General features: G+C 41.1%; 2 protein-coding genes across 10 annotated transcripts; both read right to left on the bottom strand.

Annotated features, from left to right (window-relative positions):
* Positions 1-954: 954 nt before the first annotated feature.
* On the bottom strand, positions 955-23,490 carry Dhc64c (dynein heavy chain, cytoplasmic). Of its 8 annotated transcripts, none has more exons than XM_083050192.1 (22): positions 23,071-23,490; positions 20,179-21,791; positions 19,961-20,096; positions 19,233-19,606; positions 18,953-18,988; positions 18,247-18,318; positions 14,399-17,749; positions 13,941-14,335; positions 13,549-13,859; positions 12,681-12,769; positions 12,443-12,472; positions 11,169-12,315; positions 10,602-11,097; positions 9,887-10,502; positions 9,024-9,818; positions 8,745-8,946; positions 8,386-8,581; positions 6,649-6,766; positions 6,181-6,552; positions 2,712-5,477; positions 2,443-2,640; positions 955-1,962 (listed from the first exon to the last, which is right to left on the bottom strand). In XM_083050192.1, the coding sequence occupies exons 1-22, from the start codon at positions 23,312-23,314 to the stop codon at positions 1,528-1,530; spliced, it is 13,992 nt and encodes a 4,663-aa protein (XP_082906318.1). In that variant the 5' UTR covers positions 23,315-23,490; the 3' UTR covers positions 955-1,527. The 8 variants fall into 8 exon arrangements, with proteins under 8 accessions (XP_082906318.1, XP_082906317.1, XP_082906320.1 ...); XM_083050191.1 differs by lacking the exon at positions 8,386-8,581 and adding an exon at positions 7,906-8,104; XM_083050194.1 differs by lacking the exon at positions 12,443-12,472.
* Positions 23,491-24,365: 875 nt separating this feature from the next.
* LOC145942999 (uncharacterized) lies at positions 24,366-27,580 on the bottom strand. 2 transcript variants are annotated; one of them, XM_083050176.1, is made up of 8 exons: positions 27,519-27,580; positions 26,801-26,905; positions 26,640-26,705; positions 26,451-26,566; positions 26,052-26,327; positions 25,761-25,947; positions 25,452-25,672; positions 24,366-25,381 (listed from the first exon to the last, which is right to left on the bottom strand). In XM_083050176.1, exons 2-8 carry the CDS (start codon positions 26,843-26,845, stop codon positions 24,391-24,393), a joined length of 1,902 nt encoding a protein of 633 aa, XP_082906302.1. In that variant the 5' UTR covers positions 26,846-26,905; positions 27,519-27,580; the 3' UTR covers positions 24,366-24,390. The 2 variants fall into 2 exon arrangements, with proteins under 2 accessions (XP_082906302.1, XP_082906301.1); XM_083050175.1 differs by lacking the exon at positions 27,519-27,580 and adding an exon at positions 27,236-27,512.
* Between the last annotated feature and the right edge of the window lie 178 nt (positions 27,581-27,758).

The raw sequence follows: 27,758 nt of genomic DNA, 5'->3' as shown, positions 1-27,758 counted from the left end.
GGGAAACGTGGGGATGATAAATCGCGCGTTATATGTATAATAATCTATAGAAAATAGAATTCTATATTAGTTTTTTTTTTTTTTTTTAATAAGTCGTTATATCAAATAAATAATAAATAAAACCTTATTTTTCGGAAGAGATAAGATAAATTTCTAAAGTATTTCTACATAACTATATTTTTGATATAATTTTTTTTCATATTACGTATCCCCGTTCAAAGTTATTCTGTTCTATCAGCGAGTATATTTAATTTACATATACACACAAAATCTAACTTGGAAAATAATTTCATAAATTTTTTCAGACGTCTATAATAGTAAAAAAATGCATTTCTAACATTCATGTACCCTGGGCAAAATAACTTTGACGTATATAATATAATACTGTACAAAAAACGAAATGTATGTTTAATGAAATATGTTTACGATATAATTATAATATAAAATAATAAAATTCCTCGGGCGTTTTGTTATTTCCCACAGCAACAATATGCATACTATGTATGAAATCCTCTCCCATATCACACGATAAAGAGTAACGTGATAAGAACGTGAGTTAATTGCGTCAACGTGACATATCAGATGATAAATGCAGATATTATCTTTGTGAAAATATTTACGATGGATAAAAGCACCTCTTGAGAATTACATGCAGATAAAGTATGCTCAGCGATAAAAGGATCCGGTCACCTTGGCCAGTTCAGAGAACCGTTTCATTTTTTACATAGATAAGATGCAGCTTATTGAATTGCGAGCAACATATGTCCTTCAAAATCTATTTCCGACGTAATAAAAATTGATACATATATAAAAAAGTAAAATTATCAAATTATATAATCTTTGGCTTAACTTAAATAAAATTAAAAGATAAATGCAGACAAGAGGATTAATATATATATGTTAGGGATATATATATACATATAGTTGAATTATACAAATAGCTGAGATAAATAGTATAGTTACAGTACGACTTTATTAGATGCCAGTTAAGATTCTGTGTTATATAAACACTATAATAATATCTCGACATATATTTATATTCATATTTGGGCGAAAATGTAATGCAACTTTGTTACAGAAAATACCTTGAGTACTTTGAGAGGAGAAGGGGAAGTCTCTGAACGTATATAAAAATTAAATAAACTATGTAGATATATATATATTACAACCTCTCCTTCTCGTGAAGATATTAATTATTCTAATAAACGAGAATGATATACATTTAATTATACCGCGCCGAACGTAATTTCTCTGTTTCTAATTAAATACATTCAGCAGAAAAATCCCTCGAAAACTCAAAAGCAATTCGTGTAGTGTAAAATATATATAGATTTCTTTCAAATACACTTATTTCTTTTTCTTTTAGACTCTTGTAGTAGCATGTTACTCTCTGTGCCAACTCTTTCTTTACAAACTTACATCCGGTAACATGCGTGACAACAATGTTTTAAATTGTTCTCGCATAATATAGCGAAGATTAAAAGCGGTAAACGATTCGCGCTAAAAACGGTCTCGCTAATTAATACATTAATTCAAAGCGGTGGATGTCAAGACGGCGACCCCCCTCTCGTAAAAACTGTGCGGTTCTTGACTAGGAGCGATATTCAAATCGACGGTGAACAGGAGCTCGGTACGAGTGCTGTTCAGGTAGACCGGCAGGGACAGCTTGCCCCTCCGTATATCTTCCGTGGACGATCGCACCCACCTCAGCATCGTCACCGGCAGGTCGGTCATGATGGTCGAGGTCAAGTACAATTGGTTATCCTTGCATTGCGCGCCCTGCAGCTTCAGCCCGGTAACCGCGAACGAGCAATCGTCCGTGGCGATGTTGTCGCCGTCGCCGATAGTCACGTTCAGTTGCAGTTCCTCGAGGGACCAGCTGTTCGCCTGAGCGATGCACTGCCTGGTCGCAGTGATGTAAGCCTCGGGATTCAGCAAACCTCCGAGCCAGACTGGGAAACTCTGAAAAGAATCATTGTCGATTCAGTCGTGGTGAAGAAATGATGTAATGGATGGAAGCTCATCAGCGATGGGATTAAGTAGATTCGAATTTGTTGATTGCTTAGAAATAAAAAAAAACAGACTTTCAAGTAGACTCGAACCTGGATCAAGTATGTTAGAATCTTTTATGATGAATTTCACGTTGTATATATCATAGATAGACTTCTTTTATCTTAGAGTTCAAGCACTAGTTGTTGCAGTACTTGTTCTCTTGTATAAAGGATTGAATTCTTTATTTTATGAATAAAAATACTATTAAATATATTATTATAAGTACTATTAAATATTATTAAGTACTATTAAATAATATAATAGTATTATTATAGTACTTTCTATCGAAATAGTACTTATAAGTACTTAATAGTAAGTACTATTAGAAGAATAAAATAGCGAGACGAGTCTCTCGTCAACGATAATCTGAAAAAAAAATCAAAAAGAAACCTTTATCTCCTTTGCTCCGCCCTGAGAGACTAAACGCGAGACTTCCTGCAACTGAGAGACTCTGTGACTGAAATCGGTGATCCACTGTATAACCGTACAGCCTCTTGGCACGGTGTATCTCCTCCAACCTCCGGGCAAAATACCCTTCACCAATTCGGATAACATCGTTCTGTGATAATTGGTTTGCTTCTTCTCGCCCTGTCGAAGATAACAAAATGTGATTATCTAGTTATTAACAACTCTTTTGAAAGAAAACAAACTTGACTCACTTGACAAATCAATACGACGTCCTCCAAATCGTGGATAACGTCTTGAAGTAATCTCGCCCCGCTGTTGACTTCCCTCTCAAAGTATCTGTACAACGGATCCTTGATATTCTCGACCGTTCTCTTCAGGATCGGCAGGTTCTTTGGTAATAGTTGCAACCAGGTGGAGGCCGAATTGTGCAAGGTCCTCATCCAGGACGGCCGACCATCAGCCTCGGCTTCCCTCGGCGTGACCAAGGACTCCTCGTTCGAATACGCCAGCTCGTCTTCGTCCTCCAGCTGTTGCATCTTGAGCAGTTTGGAGACCAAGTCGGTTCCCCTCGTGGTCAGGAGCACCTTCTCCGCGTTATTCGGAAGCCCGAGCCAGGAAGGTGTCTGCCTATCCGAGAGGGATTCGATCCACTTCAAGAAGTGGTCGCGTCTGGTGCCATCCGGCATCGTGATGTGTCTCTGATTACTCTGCGCCCCGTCTATATTGGCTACCAGGGCGAAGTCAGCCTCGAACGAGCGTGGTGTGAAGAGCTTACGCAAGAATGAAGCCAGAAGACGCTGATCGAAATCGTTGTCGATCTTACCGCCGTAGATGCACTGCGAGAGAAGGGTCACCAGAGCGTCCCAGGGTACTTTCTCAGGCGGCAGGTTCGTTCTGCCCATAGCCGTGGCCTCGATCCACGTGTCCAGGGTGTCGCAGGCGACCCTCAGGTCGCTCTCGTTAAACTCGTAGTGCTTGGCCCAGCCCAGCGGGGCGTAACGCAGCCGTTCCTGCACGATCGCGTGGAACCAGGCGAGCAAAAAATAGAGACGAGCTCGCTCGTTGGGCGCCCGCATCATCCTAGAAGCGGGGACGGTGCTGAAGGTGCGCAGCAGGTTCGCTCGTATTCCAGGAGGTGGCTCGAACACGAAGATCCTGCCGGCTCTCAGTAGATTCACCGGTACCTTCGGATTAATCTCCATGGTGAGGAACAGGCGGAAGCTGGCGTGCGGCTGCAGACTGTGCAGCTTCTTCTCCAGCTGCACCAGCCATTGCGGGGCCAGGTGTACGTTCTTCAACAGCACCCACCTGCCGGCTTTCACGGCCATATTTATGGCCCGGTCGGCCTGATTGAATCCCTCCGCCGATCCTATAGCGATGCTGGCTATCTGTTTGCCCAGTTCAGCGGCCAGGTCGTCCACTCGGCCCGAGGCGTCGAAACCGGGTACCGAGCACAGCAAAGCCGGGACGGTGGCCTTCAATTGGTTCTCCACGACGGACGCGAAGTCGAGCTCGGCCTCCGCGGCAGGCATGAAGGAATCTCCGAAAGCGGAGGCTACAACCAAGGACGCGGCCGCGATCACGCGATCCGGCCGGAAGGCCTGTATTATCAGCAGCTGGTGCATCGCTATTCCGGTGGGCGACAGCGGTTTCTCCTCGTCCCAGAGTTTAGGCACGCAAGTCTCGGGTGTGGGTGACTGCAACCAAGCGCTGAACGAGTCCGCGTTCTCCTGAATCTTGTCCGCCAGTCTCTTGAAGGCGGGTAGTCTTATGCTCAGACGCATCATCGCCTCCTGCTGCTCCGAGCTCAGATTCGACACCGGTGGCGCCCGGATGTTCAGCACACCCTCCTTGCCACGCAGGAAGAAGGTGAATTCACTGTCGTACATGGACTCTGTGGGTATCCCTTTCAGGTGAATACGACAGAGTAAGAGCGCAAACGTCAGTCTATCCGTGTGCAGCATCCCGCGAGCTACTCTCTCGTAGCAGACGGCGAAGAGATCGCGGGTGATGAGGCTGAGTCGTTGACCGTAATCAGATATGCCCGACAGCTTGGGATTCTGCGACAGCACGGACGTGAAGATGTCCAGGAACATCTTGAGCGAGTATTGATACAGGAAGTGTACTTGATTGAGGCTATCCATCGTGAAGTACATGTTCGAACACGCCTGAGATAGAGGCATATATTGCTGAGAGACCGTCTCGATCTCTGCTATGACCTTGTCCGTCTCCTCCACCTTCTTACTGATATCGGCGGCCTCCTGTTTTAGCGTCTCCAGAGTCGTGATGACGGAATCGTCGTCCAGGATCTTACCTTTGGCGTCGTTCAACGCTTGCAGCAGAGACTTTTCGAGTTGCCTTAGCCTTAGATGGAACTCTCCCTGTAGCTTCAACAGATCGGATCTCTTCTCGTCGATGTCCGGACGTTCGGCCTTCAGTACCTGATTCAAGCACTGGCTCTGCAGAGAACTTCTCGTGACGGTGAAGTTGACGAAAGTCACTCGGGAGCAGATGTCAGGCGGGAACTCCACCGTCGGATCCCTCGTCGACAGGAAGATGACGAAGGACGGCGACAGATCTATGTCCTGATCGCCGAGCGTGATCAACACGCGTCCACCGGTACGTCTCAGTTCCCGATTCAACACGGGATTCAATATAGGATCGTAATTCTCCACGTCCTGGACCAAAAGTGGATTACCGAAGCGCAGAGCGCTCTCCAGATTCTTCCTGAACGAATCGTCCAGGAAGCTGGTCTTGGTGATCTTCCGGTCCTTGAATTCGTTTATGATGAATTCCGTCGCCTGGCCGGACGGATCGATGATCAACGGGTATCTGTTGAAGCGCTTCAACATGATGGCATTCTCGGTGCACAGATCGTCCGTCGGCAACGCGTTCGCTTGCCATCTCAGACGCTCGTCAGGATTGGACAAGTACTCCGTTCTGGCGATATCTGGCCTGAATTGCAGGTTCGCGTGATGCAGATGCTGGCACCACGTGGTGAAGAGGTTTTGACGATACTGAAAATAAACATGCTTCGTTGTAGATTGACATAATAAATTCGTTTAGGCAAAATTCGAGCCGAATCCAATAATCAAAGTTTCATTTTCTAGGATACTTCAGAAATAATTTTTCATACATTATACTTGCAAAGTAATCGAATTTAGAACAGTTAGAGTTCGAAGCTATCTCGTCCAGGTTTGAATCTACTTGAAAGTACTGTTTTTTTTTTCGAAATAATCATAGAGAATAGTAAATTAAAACTTTGATATACAAATACACACACACAAACTGAGGTATGACAGGGCTAATAAGAACCAGGCGCAACAAAATTGTTTTTAAATTCCTCTTTAATTATTTTGAACACTTCTTTGGACCATCTTCAGCATGTCAACTAAGAACTGTACTCTACAACTATACTTTACGATTTTCAATACTGTTTTGTATGTCACTAGGGTCAGGACAATACAAGCTATTTGAATTTTCTCAATCAACTTGCTGAAGATGGTCCAAAGAAAGGACCAAAATGTTAAAGAAGAATTGAAAAACAATTTTATTGCGCCTAATATCAGCGTCTAGCTGCTATTAGCCTTTTCTTACCTGAGTTTGCAATCACAGAAATCAATTAATGCAAACAAATTCAAACCTATTTGTAAGATACCGAATCCCATCGCTATTCTTCACATGGAAAAACGCAAAAAAAAAAAAAAAAAAACTGCTTACGTGTTGATCGAAATAGCCGGCGTAAGCCAAGAAGGCGGACGACAGCAGAACGTCCCCGATTATCGTGGACATCTGACTCTTGAACGTCTCGCTCGTCGCTTCCCATCTTTCCCTCTCTATGACCAGGGACTTCAACAGAGCGATCGACCTGTCCACCTTAGCCTGCACGCTCTCGAGATCGGCTTTGATGGCCTGTGCCTGCGAGATAAGCTGGGCATATTCCTCCTTGTACGAGGCTATGCTCTGCTCCAGCTGAGCGATCAGGTTCTTCACCTCTTCGCCCTTCAGTTTGTTCGTCTCCGCCTGACGTTCCAGGGAATAAAGCTCGTCGCGTAGCGGCTCGACTCGCTTCAACATGTCAGCGTACTCGATCTGGAAATATATTCATATATCTTGAGGTTTGTTCTCCTGAGACAGTTGGATAAAAATAATATACATCTCTCGGATTTCTCAAGAGATAAAAATTACCTGCGCTATGGCCCATTTCACCATAGGACCGCAAGCCAAGCTGGCGCGATTCACCTTTTCAAAGTTGTAGTCAGGATTGCTCAAGTAGCGGCTCTTCATTCTTTCTCTCACTTCGTCGCTAAATAAAATTTTTATTAATTTTCTGCTTGCTTTTGTATAATAAAAAATGCTATTTTGATATAGTGTTTTTAAATTGTATTAAAATAGTTTATATAATATTTTCTATAATATTGAATATATATATTTTTATATAATATTGAATAATTTTATATATATTGGATAATATTGAATATTTTATATAATATTGGATATAATAAATTAAAAAATCAATCTTATATACACATCACGTTAAATTCGATTAGAACATTTCATTCAATATATGTAAATATATCAACGTTATTGTCGATAAACAAAATTTAATGTTAATAACAAATTCATCAATCATTGTTAACATGCAATGAAAGAATAGTAGTAGTTAACTTTAGTAAATTTGTTAACATATACATCGCAATTGTGTGTTTTTAAAGCGATAAGAAAAGCTTTTATTAAATTTTGAATGCAGCCAATTTGTAAGAAATAAGAATACAATTATCACATACCTATATACAGCGAATTTTACGATATAAAAGATATATACAAAAAAAGCTATATATATTAAAACTCATTTTTTCACAGCAGTGTATTGTAAATTCAACAAAAAAGTTGATAAAAAACGAGATTAGCAAGAACGTAATTAATTCTTGAATATATAACTAGTTAAATTTATAATTATTTTAATTATTTTAATTCTCGAATTAATAAAATTTTTGAACAAATTATTTTAATTCTTGAATATATAAACAGTTAAATTTATAATTATTTTAATTATTGAATAAAAATTCTTGAATTATTTTAATTCTTTCATTAATTTTTGAATATTGATCTTTTAATTCTTGAATACATAAGTAGCTAAAATAATTATAAGTAGCAAAAATAATCAAAAAAATTTAATTATTTCAACTATTGTACTTATATATTCAAAAATTAAAATATCAATATTCAAAAATTAATTATAAATAATTAATTTAAGAATTTTTATTCAAGAATTAAAATCATTAAAATAATTATAAATAATTAAAGAATTAAAACAATTAATTCAAGAATTTTTATTCAAGAATTAAAATAATATTCAAGAATTTATATATATATATATTTGCTAATCCCTCGATTCATATTACAGCGCAAAATCAAACGATTGGAAAACGAATTCATGCTTACGTAATGTCCTCGGTACTGAAATTAGAGACAATAGTATTGATAAAATTGTCCCTCATGATGACAGCGCGGATAGATTTCCAGTCGCTGGCATTCTCGCCGAGTAACAAGCAGATAGACTCCAACGCGACCTTCACGATCGCCGGCGGATTCGCCATGGAGCGTACTTCGACTAAATGCTGTTTCTTTATCGATTTCACCGCTGTACGAAAAATCAAAGGACACGATTATAATTAGTACACGGAGGAAAGAATGCGCAAAGTTATATGAGTAAAGTCACAGTGGCTGCGAAAGCCTCTTCAATATGTTAGGAGGCAACATATAAGTAACATGTATACAATATGTTATATACATGTGTTAAGTGTCTCATCTTTACGTGGCTGAAATGAAGACGCAGACAGGTAATATCAAGCTGTTATAAAGTGGTGGTTCGCATATTAGAATCCAGGCAGGCCCCATCGTACACATTGTTGCTTCCCTTACGTGAGGCTCTCGGTGCTGAAGTTGACGATAGTCGGGATGAAGCTGTCCTTCATTATAGTGGCGCGAATCTGTTTCCAATCTGTCGCGTTTTCCTCCAGCAACAGACATATGGACTCTAACGCCAGTTTCACGACCGCGGGCGGATTCGCCATAGATCGGATTTCGACGAGATGCTGCCGCTTGATCGCTTTCACGGCTACTCATGATGTTTCGGTACAAGTAGTAGTAGTAGATTGCGATTTTGAAGCGAATATAATTCAAGAACAGCGTAAACATACGTACAAAAATGTGCTGCCTCTGTTTCTTCACTATTTTCACAGTAATATTTAACGTGTAAAGGTATTGTTGAAAATACGTACCAGTTTGAGCATCGATAACGGCTGGCTCGACCAGGGCAAGATCCGCCATGACGTCATCTCTCTTCTGGTTGATGGCCACCGTTTGAATAGCCAATTGCTGCTGAATCTCCTGACTCTGTACCTTCTTCTTCTCCGCTTCCTGCTGATCCTTCACCATCTGCCTCAGTTTCGCATTCGCGGCTTCGTTCTTCGCTTGAAGTTCCTGAAAGTACAGAATAATGTCGATTAAAGATTCTATTAAAAAAAAAGAAGAAAAATTTCCCACAAATTCAATTTCACCTTAGATTTGACAGCCAAACTCTTCTGCATCTCCTCCACTTGCTCCACCGTCTCGGCAATTTTGCTCAAACCGACGTTCAAGTGCAACTGTTGCTCCTCTAAATCGCTCCTCTTCTCTTGATACAGCTTGACGAAGTGATTGATGAAATCCAAATAGTGTCGCGGCGTGATAGCCATAGTTCGGGCGCCTCTCTTCGCCAGCCTGGCATTCGCCTTGTGCAGAGTCTGATGAACGTAGACGCACGCGTTTATAACAGCATCCCTGTGCGTCGGTTGCGACGGGATCAGGGAGCAGACGGACGGGAAAAAGTCCGGATACTTCCACATGGGTTTCTCCAGGTCGACGCGATTCGTAAACTCCTTGCCGACTTGGAACAACGCGTTGTCCGACCAGTCGCCGAACCAATTCAGGACGCATCTGTTGAACAACGCGGGCGACGTCGCCGCGCGATCCTTCAGACCGTCCGTGCTCGGATTCATCGTGAACACGACGTGCAGATTCTTCATCACCTGACCGGTGAACCACTTGTACAACTCCTCGTTGGAGTCCAGCATCAGACCCTCCCGCTGAGCGCCTTCCTTGCACTGCGTCATCAGCGTCGTGTATTCGTCACCCTCGAACAATCCGGGCACTTCTCCGTTGGCGAGTAACGTGTTCATTCGCTCGAGGAAACCAGAGTCCAGCACGTTGGACTCGTCGAGGATGAAAGCTATCTTTTCGTCCTTGCAACCGGATCTCCTCAAGACTTGTCGCAGATCTTCGTCAAAATCTTCACCCGTGTATTTGTTGTGCACCTGCATTGATCACGTATTGATTAGAGAAAGCTCACAATACAATGTTCGCACATATTAATAGAAATTACCTTAATTTGGAAGATAGATAGGCCATTCATCCATGCAACAAATCTCGACAGAGTCGTCTTTCCAGCGCCAGAGACACCGATAAGCAGCAGGTGTCCCTGAGGCTGTCGGAAAATTCTGTCAATCCGTAAAACATGTTCGAGAACCTCGTCGAAGAGCACCAGTGGCACGTCCAGCTCTTCCTCGTAGAATACCTTTAACCTCGCTCGAACGTAATCTCTCAGCTCCTCCCTATTCACCGGTACGTAATCCTTCGACAGCCAGTTGCTGTACAAGATCGGTCTAGCCAACGCCTTCTCTCGGTCAACCGACATAAAGTGCTTCAGAGCCACGGTGTCGATGTTTTTGTTCGTCCAAGCCCTCTCGGACTCTTCCACCAATCTGTCCTGGAACAGACGAAGAGCCTCGTGGGCCCACAAGCGCACCAGACCTTCCACGGACAGATTATCCAGCGGTCTGATGGCCTCGCAGATGCCTCGCACCCAGCGTGTCATCTCTCGCGGCGAGTATACATAATGTGGTTGCATGTCCTGGGTGAATTTCTCCTGGGAGGCCAGATAGAACTCCACCATCGCGTTCGTCAAGGCTTCCGCGTAGCCTCTCAGATTAGGGGTTAATCTATAATTGTGTAAAAAAACAATGTTTTTGCCATCAATCAATATTTTTAGCGCGATATAATTTGTAGCTATGAAATAAGAAGGATTATAGATGATTTACCTAAGCATGGCGCGCGTGAATGTGCCGTAAATCTGCTTCAGGGAAGTTTCTCCGGGATAATCGACGTAGATGACAGGCACGTGTCGCAGGAATCTGTGACTGAGAGGTTTTCTACCGGGATCCGTGGGCGGATTACAAGCGCCCACGAACTGAATCCTCTCCAGAGTCACCCAGGCTTGATCGCTGGTCCTGTAGAAGCCCTTGTGTTCCACCAATTGCCGCAGGAAGGAGATGACGCGCTGCGTCCCATAATTGTCCATGTCGGGTAAATTGATCTCGTCGCAGAAGAGAACCAGCCACTTGCCCAGTTGCACCGGGGACAGCACAACGCCGTTGGGCGTCTTGCGATACTCGCAATAGTGATCGAACGTCTTCAGCAACAGCTCGGGCGTCGTGGCGGACGAGAAGTTGAGTCCAACGACCTCCATATCCGGTAGGGCTCGCAAGGCCGAGAAGAGCGTCATGGTTTTACCGGAACCGGGTGGTCCACAGAGCACTGCAAACAAATACAATACATCAAGAAATGCATCTCCACTTCTGTCATGCGAATGTTATCAATTCACTTACCTAGTGGCTTGTGCTCGGCCAACCAGGTGTACAGTAAACTCTCGTGTCTCACGGTGTCCAAAGTAGGTACGACGATATCCGGGCTGGCGACTTTGTGAGTCTCCACCTCGATCTGAGGCACCTTGTTGCTCCAAGGTAGCCATTCGCCGTGTATGTTGACTTCGAAGTCTATAATCGGTATGTTAGTCTGAGAGGGTAAAGGTACAGTGGTGATCGATCTGATAAAGTCACCCAAGTCGGATCTAACTTTCAACTTGGCGTCTCCGGCGAAGCTCCAGAGAAGCGCATAGACCAGACACTTGGGCATGTAACGCTCCAGTTGCTCGCTCGGTAAGGGAAAGTCCATGTGCGAGTGATTGTACTGTAGCACATTGCGCACGGCTTGATTCAGCATGGAGAAGAGAGAGCTAAGGGCTCGCAGACGCGTAAAGTCCATTATGTGTTCCTGCTTCATAGCGTATTCCAGACATCTAACTACCAGACCGTCCGGTGCGAAGTAGCTCTGCATGATGCCGGCGACTTCACGCTGCACCGACAAGGCTGGCGATAGAGTGTCCTCCTTCTCGGTGGCCTTCTTGCCTAGATTGTCCTCCTCGCCGTCCTCCAGCGGGATATTCCGTAGACGTAGCATATAGTTCTCGAATATCATTTCCGTAGACAAGACGTCCTCCGAGAACCAGACCATACCGCAACGCGAAACGGTGGCCAGCGTGGCGTACTTGAGATCCTGAACCTCGAACATCACCCTGACGTTCGGCGGTAGACTCAGACGTTCGCCGTTGGGCAAAGTCAGAAGCTTATTGTCGTCCAGTACCGAGTTCAGATTCTCGACCCATTCCGGATCGACGTCCCCGTCGAATATGATCCACTGACGCTTGTTGATCTCGCCCCTCACGTTGTCGATGATCTTCCTCAGTATGTGGGTGAACAGACCGTCCGTCCACTCGCGCGTATTCGGGTCCAACACGCCGTACAGGGTCTCCTTGCTGATCGCCTTCGGGTCGATCACGTGGGCGACACCTTCCACGCCCTCGAATCGCTCCAATGCTTTCAGAAGTACCTTCCAGGCCATGGTTTTACCGGATCCGCTCGGCCCGACCATCATTAATCCGTGATTCAAGTTACAAATTTGGTACAATTGAAGCACCTAAATGATACATGAAATATATGATCAGTGGAAGAAGAGAATGTGAAGATGATTAATGACGATGTCTAGCGTACTTAAAAATATGATAAATATATACAGTGTGAATTAAACTTAAGTTCAATCTCACCTTTTCCACCCACGTCTCACCAACTGTTTCCTTAGTACGCATAAACAATATGAAAATTAAGTCTTTAAACATGGTTATTTAATATGTACAAAAATAAGCATGTAAAGATAATATCTTGATATTTTAATTAGTGCCATATGTGTGTATTAATTATGTCTTAGTGCGCGTAAGAAAATGATTAGTGTATTCGTGTATTATAAAATCATTTGTAGGATATAAATGAGAAAAAATAGATTACCTTCTCTTGCCAAGCGCCACCCTGCTCGTCCCCTTCGCCGCACACCAGGTATTCCTCGGCGCACACTTTCCTGATTTGGTCCTTCAATCCTAGAGAATGAAATATATACATACATGTGGTAGAAATACTGTAGGTAGCAACACATCTTTTTAAATACTCGATTTTGTATTAAAAAAATTGATATTTTTAAAAAAATAATATAAAGTTTGTTTAACTCGATTAATATTTTTTGACAGAAATCAGCTAATTAAAGCGTTAATTTGCTAATTAAATTTTAAAATAAGAATATATTATAATATAAATTATTATATGTTATAATAAAAATGTTATAAGAATTAAAATAATAATGTTATAAATAATATGTTATAATATTTTAAACTCGAATAATATATTTAATTAGCAAAATATAATTAGCAAATTTTCGCTTTATTAATATTTTTACAGAAATCAGCTGATTAGTCTTAATTTGCTAATTAATTTTTAAAATAATAATATGTTTTAAATAATATGTTATGATACTTTAAAGTCGATTAATATTTTTTACAGTTATCAGCTGATTACTGTCAAAAAATATTAAAAAGCGAAAATTTGCTAATTAAATTTTAAAATAATAATATGTTAAAAATATCAAAATAGCAATATGTTGTAAATAATATGTTATAATACCTTATCTGCGATTAATATTTTTTGACAAAAATCAGCTGATAACTGCCAAAAATATTAATCGAGTTTAAAGTGTTATAATATATTATTTAAAACATATTACATTATTTTATTTAATTTTATTTTGACAAACTGTCAAACTGCTAATCTTATAACAATTGACTTAACATCCTTTTTTTTAGAAAGGGATTATGCAATAATTTACCCTTCATTTCCGCGCGTGTGTAATTCACGTTGGGGAAGACGTCGCTGAGCAAACTGAACAGCAACGGGATATCCTCGGCGACCAGTTTGGGCACCATCGTTTCGCATACGGATTGAATGAGTATTTCCTGCTCCGGTAGATTCTCGGCGATCGAGGCCTCGTCGATGTTGGTCTCCCCGCGACTATGCATGTCTTCCTTGATCCTCTGAATACGATCGCGCTTCACATTTCCGGCGGAGATCAACACAGATTTCAGCGCACGCAGTCCAAAGTCGTAATGGGACTGATTGGAAAGCTGTTCGTCGCAGAGTCTGAAAAGAAAACATAAAAAATTCAAATTTGTGACAAACTTTGCTACGCGAAGTACATTGTATCTTTGTGCGATTACGTACTTGAAGAACGGCACAATTTTACAGGCCAGTTTCTCCGCGGAACGGAAGCCTTGACTGAAGAGCATCACCTCGGCGATCAGTTGGCGATCGGGCGTCGTCATGGCGAGCGATCTGAAGAGCTTCTTCAGATTGTCAGGTAGATTGGAACGTCCGGCGTATCCTGGATTCATAGTGATGAATATAGCCATATCGGTCGAGACCTTGACCTGCTTTCCGACCAACTCGACGCAAAGGGTTCCCTCCTTCTTGCCCTCCATCTGGCTCTTGAGCGCCTCTTGAATCGTTTGCACCTGTTGTGAGACAGCCGACAACATACGCTCCTCCAAACGATTGAACTCGTCGAAGCAGCCCCAGGCGCCCACTTGACAGAGACCGACAAATATACGACCCATAGCCTGTAAATAAATAAGGACGATTAGTATCGTCTTTAGGATTGATATTATCAAGATCTAAATTACCTGGAAATCGAAAGTCTCGTCGCAATTAAACACCAGTACGAATCTCCCGAGCTGATGACCCAACGCTTTCACGGATTCGGTCTTTCCAGTGCCAGCTGGTCCGAATGGCGAGCCACCGAGTCGAGCTTCCAACGCTTGGGTCATCGTCAGATAACACCTATCGGTTAACGGCGTCTGCACCAGCCTATCTTGCACGCCCAGGTACTCGAATCCGTAGGAGAACTTGGCATTAGCCATGTGTATCGTGAGCTGCTGCAGCACCTCCGTTTGTCTCGGGTCGAAGTAGAACCTCATCTCGCACAGCCACTCGAAGGCCTTGGGATTGGAGACCTTGTTGGCGATCAGTCGTCGGGTGACGGTGCGTTTGTGCACAAACTCGTTGATCAGATGCTCCAGTTTCTTCCGTCTCAGAGGCGGCTGCTCCTGGAGAACCGAGTCGGCCAGAACATTCAAGGTGCCTTCTACCTGTACTAAGACCCGCTCCAGCGAATTTTTGCTCGGATCCGCTTGCGCCTCGTGCAGCGCCGCTTCGACGTCCTCCGACCACAGAATCTGCGCGGCTAGAACTATGATCTGGGCCTGATAGTTGTCGCACCAGGACATAAAAGCCTGGGCATTTATATTTCCGTCCTTGAACTGCTTGATATCCTGCACCGCCTTCGCCAGACTCGAGGCCAGCGTCACCCGCATCTCCTTCTCGACGAGGGACAGCCATTCGTTGATCTTGGGATAATCGGCGGTCGACACGGGATTCTGGAAGATGACTTCTTCGCCCTCGCGCGAGGCTATACCGGTGATAATCGTGTTGTCCTCGTTCAACAGAATGGCGGCCACGCCGGCGAACATCTTCTTGAAGTGCTTCTGCAGTCTCGCGACGTTCTTACTGTTACCGATGATCTCCAGCAAATCTTCGTCGCCGACGAAATAAAAGCGCGGGAAGGACGTGCGTTCTCTTTCCAGGTATTCGCCCAGCGCCTTCTGTATCTTACCCAGAAGATCGGCCAGACGTTCCAGGGCTCTCTGAACCCCGGGAATGTTCAGGACATCCGTGACCATCGGGGATTTCGATACTTTCTTCATCAGTCCCAGAAACTCGGAACTGATACTCTGGAAACGCGACGTTTCCACGGGTAATAGGGTCTTAATATCCGCGCTACCGGAGAAGATGCCCTCGAGATAGACCCATCGTCGTTGCACGTCTATCCATACGTCAAATAGAGCGTTGATTCTGTTCAGTTTTTCCTCCCAAGTCAGAGCTTCCTCCTCGAACACTTTGTAATACGGCGATAACTTCATGGCGGCCACCGAATTGATGTGTTCCTTCACCTTGTTGAACAAATCGTCCCAGCCACGTATCAGCCTGCATTTATTCTGATAATTTATCAAGTCCAGTTCGTACGTTTGCCAGGACTCGCGTACCTGCTTCAGGAACTCTTCGAGGGCCATCTCCCCTTGAGCCACGAGGATGATATCTTTAACTATACTCTCGTTCTTCTGAAGATTCACGTCCCAGACTTGACCGAGGGTCAGTTCGCTCAACACCCAGTTGACTCTGAGCTGCTTCGTCAATTGTTTCCAGTGTCTCTCCTTCAGCGCGTCGGATTTCAACTCCACAATCAGCATGTTCACCTTCGTGTAACTCTGCAACATCTTCTTCACGTATTCGTACGACGAGTATTGCCTCAATCTCGCTGGAAGTTCCTTCAATTGCGCCATCATCGTGTCCAATTGCTGGCGCAACTTTCGCGGTTGCACGGAGAGCCACGGTTTTTCGCGCGTTTCGTCAATCTGAGCCCATATCCTCGACAATTCCGACCAGACTCCTCTCAGGTCTTGCAGCTCCTCGAAAACCACTTGCATCCTGTCCTCGCTTGTGGATATTCCGCCCGGTTCTTGCAATTCCAACGCTTCTTTCGCCTTGGCGACGTTGTCTCTCTCCTCTTTCAGCCTAGCGAATTTGCTCTCGAACAGCTGCAGCTGTTGCAGAGCGTCGTCCGGACGCAGATGACCCTCCACCGGTTTGCCCCTCTCCCAGTCGCTGAGGAAGTCGGTGGTTCTCGTCTCGACCGCCTTATCTTCGGCGACAATCTTCATTTGCAAGGACGCGACCTGGGTCTGGATGCTGGTGTCCTTGCGTTTGATGATCTCGTTGAACGCACCCCACTCGCCCTCTATGTTGTCCACGTGCAGCCAGGACGATGGGAACTGGAATCTCTGACGTTCAAGGATCCTCTGACCCTCGCGATAGATGTCCACCTGCTTCTCCCAAGCCTTCATTTTACGTTTCAGGGATTGCACGTACGTTATAAAGCCGACCGCGTCGGACGTACTGGCTGCTTCGATCGACTGCTGTTCTAGATCGCTCCTGGATTTCGATACCTGAGAGTGAAAGCTCGCCATCTCGTTACCCAGAAGAGTGCCGAATTTGCCCAACGTTTCCTTATGCCACGAATCGTACTTCAGGGACACCTTGCTCTGGACCTTCGCGAAGTCTATGATCACAGGTCCGAATTCGCGCCTCGTGTCCGAGGTGTCGAAGGTGGTTCTCGTCTTCTTGATGTCGTTCAGACACTTCATCCACAAGTTGATATTCTCGCCCAATTTGCCGTAAAGATTACCCGGCTGCAGGTCCCAGAGTGCCTGATAACGCAGCCACTGGTCGACATAATCGGCAACGTCCTTCATCTTGGATTCCACGGCCTCGTAGGCCGCTTCTAGCGGTTGTTTCCCGGAGGTTAGCTTGGTAAGCAAGTTTCTGTAGGTACCCGATTCAGGTTTGTCCAGACCGACTTGATATCTCGAGCTCTGTAGACGAACCTGCGACGTGACGATCGCCTGCCAGGCGAACAGCTGTTGCATTATCTGGAATCTCGCGTCCTCGATGCTGGGATACAGGTACATGGTCTGATTGGTAATTCGGACCTCGTGGATCTGATTCTGAATCTTGGGGTCGCCTCCGGGTTTGTGCGTCGGTTGCACAGGAGCGTCCGTGTCCATGCTGAGATCCACCTCTTTCTTATGACCAGTTAAAGCGTCGGTCCAAGCTTTTATCCCAGCCTCCAATCTGGCGGCCAGATTCTTCTCCACCTCCTCGTCGAGTCTCGCCACCCAGATGTGCAAATTGGAGTAGTTCTTCAAGGACAGTTCGTCCACCGATTTCTGGATCTTGGACAATATGTCAGCGAACGTGTTCGCGGAATAAGGACACGTTTCCAGGGAACGTACGTCGACGTCCAGCTGTTCCTCGACCACCAGAAGATCCTCCACCCTTTCTTGGAAGGAAACGACAGCGTCGGACAAACGTTGGACGTACTGATCGAGTTTGTAGCTCTCCCAGACTAAAGCGATACCCTAAATATTTAAAAGACGACAAAATAATAATTCAATTAAATTAACAAACGTACGTTATTTAAAAATTTGCAGTATAATCGGGGTGTCTACTCAAATCTAAAAAAAATTCCCTGATCTTCCAGATATTTTCGATTAAAATTCTAGATAAAATAAGAAAATTTGTATAGACGCAATTTTTTAAAAATAAATCTAATGTTTTCTATTACGATACGATTATAAAAAAGTTATCAATAATTCAATTTTTCTAGCATTTAATATTGATTTATTAATCGTAATGTATTTTTTAAGTGCTAAATAAAAGTAAAATTATCAAAGATACAATTTTTTTTTTTAATTCCTAATCTTAATGAAATTTCATACAAATTGCCAGATTTTTTTTAAAGTAAAAAAATCCTCGGTTTTCTCAGTTTTTTCAAGAGAGTAGACACCCTAAGTCACCATAAAGAAGCGAATAATAATGTACATATTAAAGATATAATGTGCCTGATTATACTCACCTCAGAGATCAATTGTAGAACATCTTTACGCATACCAGCAACCAAGGGAATGATACTGGCTTTATCCTCAATCTAAATAGAGAAATTCATTTAATTATACTTTCAAATTTCTGCAGTATGCAAATAATGTACAGTACAGTTTTACGACATAAAGTTATCATTCAATAAATACTGAACTCAAGAGAATGTATACTTAAAAATTCAATATAGACAATATAAAGTCGTATGACGGTTGTTGGATATTTATATCAACAGATAGAGCATTCTTTCTTATATATGTATTACGTTGCCTCCAAGCAATCCTCCGGATATGCGGATAGCCTCACTTAACTTTGTCAAGGTAAAATTTACAATTATATTAATTTGTCCAAAAGTATTCGCTTTTAGATATAAAACAAAAAATTAGCATTTATTTGCATCTTCATTTATATATCCTTTAGGATATTTTTTGACAAACTATTTGTTGGACTTTCGTAGATTTTTTTTTTTTTATTTTTAGAGCTGCCGCACATCCGTACAAGCCTACATGTATTTGAAAACAATATGATACAACTGATCGTCAAATATATGTATAAATCAGTCGAGAAAATAAATTTGTATTATCTTGCATTACAAATCTCTCTACTAGCTAAGCAGGCAAACAATAAGAATATTTGCATATATGTAGGCAAGATGCATAATTCCTGAAAGCGTCAAGTATGACTACCTTTAGTGCGGGACAATGGGGACTCCGATTGGTAAGCTAAAAATATTGGAGATCCAAGGAATTAGAGATATCGATTAATCTAGCATGTATCTTCAACACACACCTGGCACTAATATCCTATTTATAATCTATCACTTTGTTCAGACTCTTAAAGCTCTTTATAAAATTTGCCTATATATCGTTATTTAATTGCATAGAAATACCCGGGAAATAAAAACTTTCAACTTCTGGATGTGAGTGGGAATTAAAAAAAAAATAATCGCCAACTTTATCATCTTACCTTCTCGAGTGTTCTCTCGTAAGTTCTGATACTCTCGATGAGACTGATGGCGAAGGGATACAACTGGTTAGCCTGATGAGCCTTATTTACGATAGGTAGAGGGACGCGGAATCCGAGGTTCCTCAAGTTCCTCACTTCTTTGGATAGCGTGATAATCTCGGGGAGGAAATTCACTTTCAGCTTCAACACGTTGCCGCGTCCCGTCCTCGAACGCACGCTTTCGATCGTGAAGATACGTCCGGTCACGCCGAGATTTCGTGCCTGCACCTTGCGAGCCCAATCATCGAAGATTTCCTGCGTCGACAGCTTCATACGAAAGCTATCCCCATCGGCTTTTAGCTTCTGACCCTCGATGTGACTCTCCCATCCTTTGCCTAGAGATATTCGCATTACATTAAATCGAGAAAAAAATATATTTTTTTAATTAAAGAAGATATATTGCACTTTAAAGAAAATATATTACATTTTAAAGAAGGTATATTTTAAATAAGATTTATTTTAAAGATTTATTTTAAAGAAGTTATATTTTAAAAGAGAATATACTTTTAAAGAACATGTATTACATTTTAAAGAAGATATTTTACATATTAAAGAAGATATATTTTTTAAAGAATTTTTAAAAAATATCTCTCTCTCTTCTTTAAAATGTAAAATATCTTTTTTAAAATATAATATATCTTAATTACAAAATATATCTTTTTTAAAATCTAAAAAAATTGAGAAATTACCTAAAACGTCCTCGACGCGTTTCAAATACATCGTCAATTGATAATCAATTTGCTTGACCCATATTATTGATCCAGCAACAGGCGGCAAGTCCCTCACCATGCTCATCCTGCAGCATTTACTTTGCGCGTATTGAACCTGTACAAAATTTTTCAGAGTTACAACACGTTCCTTTGTCTTTCAAGTTACAAATAACACAAATTATCTTCATATCCGATACCTTAAACTTCTCGTGCAACGCCTCGATATCGTCTTTGACCCTCTGTATGAGCTGCGTCTGATACTCCCTGATGGCGCCGCGAATGTGCGGACGCACGAAGAGCGCGTTGAATCTGGAAAATATCCTGAACATCTCGTTCGCGTTCTTAGCCGTCCCCAATTGATCCCGAAGATGGGCCGTGATCCTGGCCTCCACGCGCTCTATTCGCTCCTCGTATCTGTGCACAGCGGCGTCCCAGGACTCCTGTCCCTCCTTGGTGATGTCCAGACAGTCCACCTCCTTCACGTTCTCGTACGCCAGGTTGACTTCGCTGTTTGCGTTAGCATCCGCAGCGTCCAGGGCAAACTCCACCTTCACGTTGTCGCTATCGGCGTTCTCCATCGTGGCGCTGTTGCTGTTCTGACGTACCGTAGGCCGGAGCACGCGAACTATCACCGTTCTCAGCTGCTCGTGCTGCCTACGGAAGCGACGCATGTGCTCCATCCGCGACTGCAGCTTCTTGTGCGCCGGCAACACCCTCCACACCATCTTCATGTGCTCGTCGCGCTTCTTCTTCACCACGTCCCTCAGCAGACCCGTCAGTTTGTCGTACTCGTCGTCCCAGGTGGTGAACACCTCGAAGCACTGGGCCATTACCTTCTCGAAATCGTCGAACGGGATGTGCATCAGTCGTCGAGTACCCAATACCTTCAACAGCTGCTGGCCCAGATCCCGCGAGATGGCCTCCACCAATCTTAGCACTCTCTGAATCGGATACTTGGTGCTGCGAATCTTTCGCAGATGCATGAAGATCTGTTGCACGCTGCTGCGGATCCTTTCCAGCTCGGTAGCCGATAACAGATCGTTGATGGGGAAATCCTTCATCAGCGGATTGTAATCGTTCACGGTGGCGAGGGCCTGTTTCAGGCCGGTGTCCGTGTCGAAGCTCACCGTGGCGTGGAATCTCTTGCCGTGCTTGAGTATATCGAGGGTGAGCGAGATCTCGATGCTCTCCCGTTTCTCCTGGATACGGTGCAACGCTCTCTCGAGATTCAGCCAAAACGAGATCTCTTGAAGCGCCGTACCCGATTCCGGATCGCGATTCAGCTTCGTCACCTTCTGGATCTCCTTGATCCACCTGTTGACCCCGTTCTGCAGTTGATTGAGGAACGTCGAGTCTTCCACCTTGTCCCCGAAGTCGGCGACTTTGGGTTTGCGACCCTCCTCCTCGCATTGCTTGATGACCTGGGCGACGATCGGGTGTACCGGTAGGGAAATCTCCGGGATATCGATGTTCTGTTGCAGATGCAACAGTCCCATCTCGAGTTCGGCGATCTTCTTCTCAACTAATGGTACCATCTTGTCGCCGTCTCGGTGAGCGCGACCGGTTTCCTTGACGTAACTCTTAAAATAGGGCGCCATAGTTTTGCTGATCGCATGTAGAGTCTCGTACGGCGGCCCATCGGAAAATGTGATTAAGCGGACTTGGGAATGAATGGACTTGTCGCTCTCGATGACGATCCCACGCTTGGTCAGAACCAGAGAGGCCATCTTCGGATTCGAAAAGTGTATCTCGTTGGATATATAATAAGTCGCATTTTCCCTGTCTTCGTCTCCTTCACCGCTATCTTCTTCTGCAAAGAGAGAAAACGACAAATATAAATGATGTGGTAAAGTTTTTCAGCAAACAGTTAAATCACAATCATATAGTATATTGAAAAAGAAAATTATGAAGAAAAATAATATATATTTATTAAAGACTCTTTTAATTATACTCTATAATACAGGGTGTAACAAAAATGTGGACTGCTAACTTCAGGAGCATAAAAAATGATTTTTTAATTGATCCTTTCACCCTGTCAGGACGCTTTTTGCTTGAGACTAAATTAGTTTAAAATATAAGAATTACTTTCTTTTTATAAATATCTAACCCAAATGATTATAATGATTTTTTTGACATATGTTTGTATGAATTTTTTGCTCATTTTGAATACTCCTGAAGTAGCTCCACATTTTTTTCTTACACCCTTTATATAGAGTATTTTATTTATCCTATAAAATATATATAATAATACAATAATATATAATAAATTACATAATATTATGTAATAAAATAATATAATATATAATTAATTTATATATATTGAAATATATGTAATAAATTATATATCACATAATAAAATAAAATAATAAAATAATATATAATTTATTTATATTTCGAATTAAATGTAAAGCACGAAATTTCATGTCATTCTATTATTCGGACATAAAAACAAATATAGAGAGAGATTTCTCGGATTTGTTGTCAAACTAACTGGAAGAAATCGATTCGAAAATCGGATGTAAATAAATTGGTATGAGAAAACGAGCGCGTTAGTCGCGATATATTAATTAATACGTTGCCATATATATCGATCTTCGCCGAAGGAGTGAGTCATATCTTGTCTAAGGTGTGTGCGTGTGAATGTTCGAGATTGATTTTCAGGACGCATTTTTTTTCCCGCGGTTTCAACCCTTCTGTCAATAAACGGGGTACCTAGGTACTCGAAGCAACTAACCCTTCTATCAATACATGAATACCCGGGTATCCAAAATGCATTTTTTTTTTCTTAATTTATATATTTTATATTTATATTTATTTTTATATTTATATATTTTTATAATATTATTATATTAATTTATATTTACTTTTATCAATTTTTTTCATAATGTATGGGTACCAAGGTACTCAAAGCAAACTTAACCCTTCTGGATACCCGGATACCTGTACAATAATGGAAAGCTGAAAAAATAGCGCACTGACAGAAGGGTTAAATGTACCGTTAATACATACAACACCAATGGAGGATGGTCTCGCGTTCGGAAACGTCATCTCCGAGAAAATGATGGAGGAAAGAGAAACATATACATCACCTTTGGTCGAGCTCCTCTGGACATAGAGCGAGCTGACCTGCGAGTCGCCGAGGAACTTGCGGATGCAGTCCTGGTTGTAGCGCTCCTCGAGGGCCAGGTTGAACACGGGCGGCACCGCATCCTCGTCCGGCAACAGCACCGTGACGGCCTTGCGCAGATAGTTGGCGAACGTCGGGTACTCGACGATCGAGACGTTCTGCGACTCCGGGGACGGTTCCCCGGAGCCGTCCAAGGAGTCGCCCATACCGGGTCGAATATCCTATATTATATGCACTACGCGTGTGTCCTTATCACGTTTCTCAACTACGCTTCGCCACGGGAGATCGACTGAAACCCCCCTCTTCTTGCTCCGGAATGAACTGTCAAGCGACTACCAGCGATCACCACCGACTGTCACGAGCCACGAACATGAACTACTCGCGAGAGGTGACGTTTGTCGGACAAACTTTGTCCACGTTGTTCAAAGTTCACGCGAAGAAAGCTGCTCGTCTAGAGATCTCTAGGGATTTTAGAGATCGAGGCTCGGGGCGGAGACTAGCGTTTTGATTGGCCGATCCAGAAGCAGAACCAATCAGAAGTCTTTTTACTGAATTTTCGAGAACGCAATCTAGTAAATTTCTATGCGGTGAATAGGACCGCGCTTTTTGTGAAAAAATAAAAATTGTATAGTTTTAATTTAAAAGAGAGAAAGCGAGAAGAAAAACATGTAGAAAATATTAAAACAAATTTATTTATATTTTTTATTGTTAAGGATAATTTTTATGCAAGGCAAATTTTTTTTCAATTTATATTTTCAATCGCTAAGTTTTATTTGAAATAAAATTAATTTAATTTACCTTATATAATTATCCCTGAATTTATAAAAAATACTAATGAATTAGTTTGTTTCAGTATTTTCTGTTTTTTTTCTTCTCGCTTTCTCTTTCAAACTAAAAATATATAATTTTTATTTAGAAACAATCTAATTCAAATATTCATATGTATATATACACACACACACGCACACAAAATTTTATATTTTACTTAAAATAAAAAATTATATTTTATAATTATATTATATTTTAAGTAAAAGTATTTTACTTTAAGTGAAATATTAAAATTAAAATATACTAAATTATACTAAATTATACTTAAAAGTAAAATATACTAAAGTAAAATATAAATTTTAAAAAATCTGTAAAATATACTAAATGTATATCTGAATATTTGAATTAGATTCTCTTTATAAATTAATATCGAAAAACTAGATATTAAACAGTTGAAAATGTCTAGTAATCGATTTTTAAGGAAAACTATTATCATTTACTTATCGCTTTATTATTAAGAATTTTCATTCTCTTCATTACTTGCATTATCTGTCATTTCATCCTCAGAATTTTCACCACTTCCTACAAATGTCTCCTCCTGGAGAAAAGTGGGTGGTAGTTTTGTAATAAATTGCGTAGCTTGTGTTTCAAAAAGAATCTGTGGTAAAAATGATTCCCCATCTTCTGTCTCGCAGGCTTCTTTGGATGGTGTATTAAAAGTATTTTTGTATTTTAACACTCTTATAGAATTCGAGTTGTCAATCTTTTCTTGAATAGATGAATCATCATCATTTTTAATCTTACATGTGGGAGGAATTATTCTTTCACATCTTGAATTAATGTCGCTTGATAGATTTGATGACCATATATAGTAAGAAGGCATCGGTGGTGGAATAGGTATAAATTGACAGTCCTTACTGTTGTTTTCAGTATTCGACACAGAATCTTTCGATATATTTTTATATAAACGTTGTAGGGCCTTAAATTCTCGCTCAGACATAGATTTATGTTTCTCAACAAGAGCTTCCTTCAGTTCGCTCATAAAACTCTTTGCCAAAAGTTTATCCAGTTTCTGCTGTTCCAACGTATATTCGTCTATATCTTCGTGCAAAGATTCTAGATAGTCCCCCCCCTCTTTAATATATTCCTCGAATACTTCATCGAGAATCTCTGGATCTGAATCGATTATTACAGGCAAATTGGGATTCTGATCTATCGTAGTATGATTAGTTACAGATTGATCCTCTCTCGGTTTACTGAATCTTGATCTTGACATTAACAAAACAACAAATTCCATCAGACTCTTAGCTGTATCGATTTCTTTGAATCCTCTGTCCAACTTTTGCATCAGTATCTCAGTCGTTTCAGTATCAATGTCAATTTCCTGACTAATACAGTCATCGATATCTTTAAATATTGAAAATACTTGATTATAGGCTGACTGTAGCTTATATGATGCCAAATCTAATTGAACAGTCGGATCTTGCCATTTAGCTTTCTGTGGCCTAAAAAAATATCTGACATAATATCTTGTTCATATAATAAATACAAATATAAGGATGCATTTCAACTTACTTGTGTCGAACTGGCTCCACTTTACAACTATGATACACATTAATAATTTCCGACAATTTGACTTTATGTACTGTCAGTTCCTTAATTAAGGTGCGAACTATATGAGCTAATTTTGTTTCAGGAATCATTTGACAAGGAAGTATCCAAGTATTACTATCATACGCAATAGCTAATAAGTACAGCATTTCTGATTGTACCAGAAGATAGGTGTGATACAGTTTCTGCAAGAGAAAAATAAAAATATATATATGATAAGAGAAAAGTTTGTTATAAAAAATATGTTTGAAAATTTAATGTCGTGTTATTTACCTTCAGTGCTTGATAGTCAATTTCGCCAGATATCTCAAACGAATTACGTTCGAATTTTGTAAACAATTCTTCGTTAAGTACATTTGGCGGTAATAATTTTATAATTAATAAGGAACATTGATAATATATATGCGAAATATTCCCCATAAATGAGACTAAAGTCTCCATTAGAGATTGCATGAAACGACTGGAATAAAAAAAAATAACAATAATTTTCTATAGATTTAAATATTCATGTATCTAAAGTATCGATATTTTTAAACAATTTGACGAGTTTGCGTGAGTACTTACGAAAATTGTTGGAAACATGTTTCAAAATTGAATTTTATTCTATAATTACGTCGCAAGATCTTAAGACCTTCTTTACACATGGCAAGAAGTTCATTTTGTAATGATATAACGTTTTTTAAATCTCTATTTGCACGAAAATGTGAGTGTTTTATGTAACCAGCACAACAGATTGCAGACGATGCAAATAACGTTGGTAACACCTTATATTCGCACAACGAAATACATGTTGACGAGATTAATACTACTCCAGTCACAATTAATCCCTGGAGTCTTGTTCTGCAAAAAATAATTCCATCAATTAATTATAATTCTAGAATCAGTTTTAATGGTTTGTATGCAAGATGCTTTCGCATGTAAATAAATAAACAGAGATACTCTATACAAAAAGATAATAATTACTTTTTAGAATTGTCATTGCACTTGCTTACAAAATTGTCAATTGCAAAATAATGATCGTTCAACAAAGCTTCCGCATTCAAAATGGTGCTCAATTGCTTTTCAGAAATGCTTTTTTCCTGTAAATTGCGCAGTATTGATTAAATGGAATGCACGAGTATGCAGATAATTGCTCCCAAAGAAAACAAATACCTGCGTTATCCAGGAGTAAAAAGAAAATAATTGTGCGTAAATCTTCTGTATAGTACTTGTAGCATTCTGAAAAAATAAAAATTATATATCTTTTGCGCAAAGTGTAAAGTACACTTTATCAAGAATATCTATGCATTTTACAGATAATATATAAAAGTTACAATATTTAGATATCGCTTCTCTTCCAAACATGTTGTCTTAGGCATAGATACACTCTCGAAATCTGTGTAACCCAATTCTGACAGATGTTCATGAAGAGCGCTACCCTGTAAAATAAATAAAGTCACGTTTTTTTTTACAAATATTGTTTCTTAAAATAATAAATTAAAAATAAAGTTATATATTATTATTCTTAAACAAATTATCCTCACAATTTGTAGAATTGTATCATATATTTAAATCAATTAAGAAACCATATTGTCAGACTAAAGAGAAAATAAGTAATGTAATGTGCATTAATTCCTTTTTAATATTTTTTATTTTAATTTTACAAAAAAAAATAGTGAAGAATGTATATAAACATAACCTCAATATTTTGTTTACGATGACAATATGGTTTCTTTAAAGAGATACAAATTTTCCCAAAATTATCATACTTGTATCACGACATTTTCGTCTTCCTCGACGTTATTTACTTCCATTATTATTATTCTTAAATATATATCACATAATATTCCAGTAATATACACAAGATATCTTGCGAAATGACTTGACGTCTTGAAGGGAGAAAAATACAGATTTATCGATCATAAAAGTCTTCGATCTTAAGTAGAAAAAAAATCATAAAATTTAATTTTTTTAATACAATTTTTTCATGAGATTTCATTATTTATCAAGTGTCAAAAGTGTCATTCATGTAGCACATCTGTATAACCTAACCTAACCCACTGATGCCAATTTCATGGATGAGCCGCGAGTGGCGGCGGCTGGTGGGGGGAGACGTGGTGGGGGCTGGGAGGTGCGCGCGCCGTTTCATCACGTGACCGCGTCACGTGGCTGGGTCACGTGGTTTGGTGTGCCCCCCACCCCCACCTCTGCGCAGCCGTCAAACCACGTGACGCAGCCACGTGACGCGGCTCTCTCCTGAAATTGGCATCACTGACCTAACCCAACCCAACC

This window comes from Prenolepis imparis, unplaced genomic scaffold (genome assembly GCF_030444845.1).
Source record: "Prenolepis imparis isolate NDT839.2.m4 unplaced genomic scaffold, iyPreImpa1.0 SCAF_11, whole genome shotgun sequence".
Lineage (NCBI taxonomy): Eukaryota > Metazoa > Arthropoda > Insecta > Hymenoptera > Formicidae > Prenolepis > Prenolepis imparis.
Note: the sequence above shows the minus strand (reverse complement) of the source record. Positions and strands in the feature narration are given on the sequence as shown.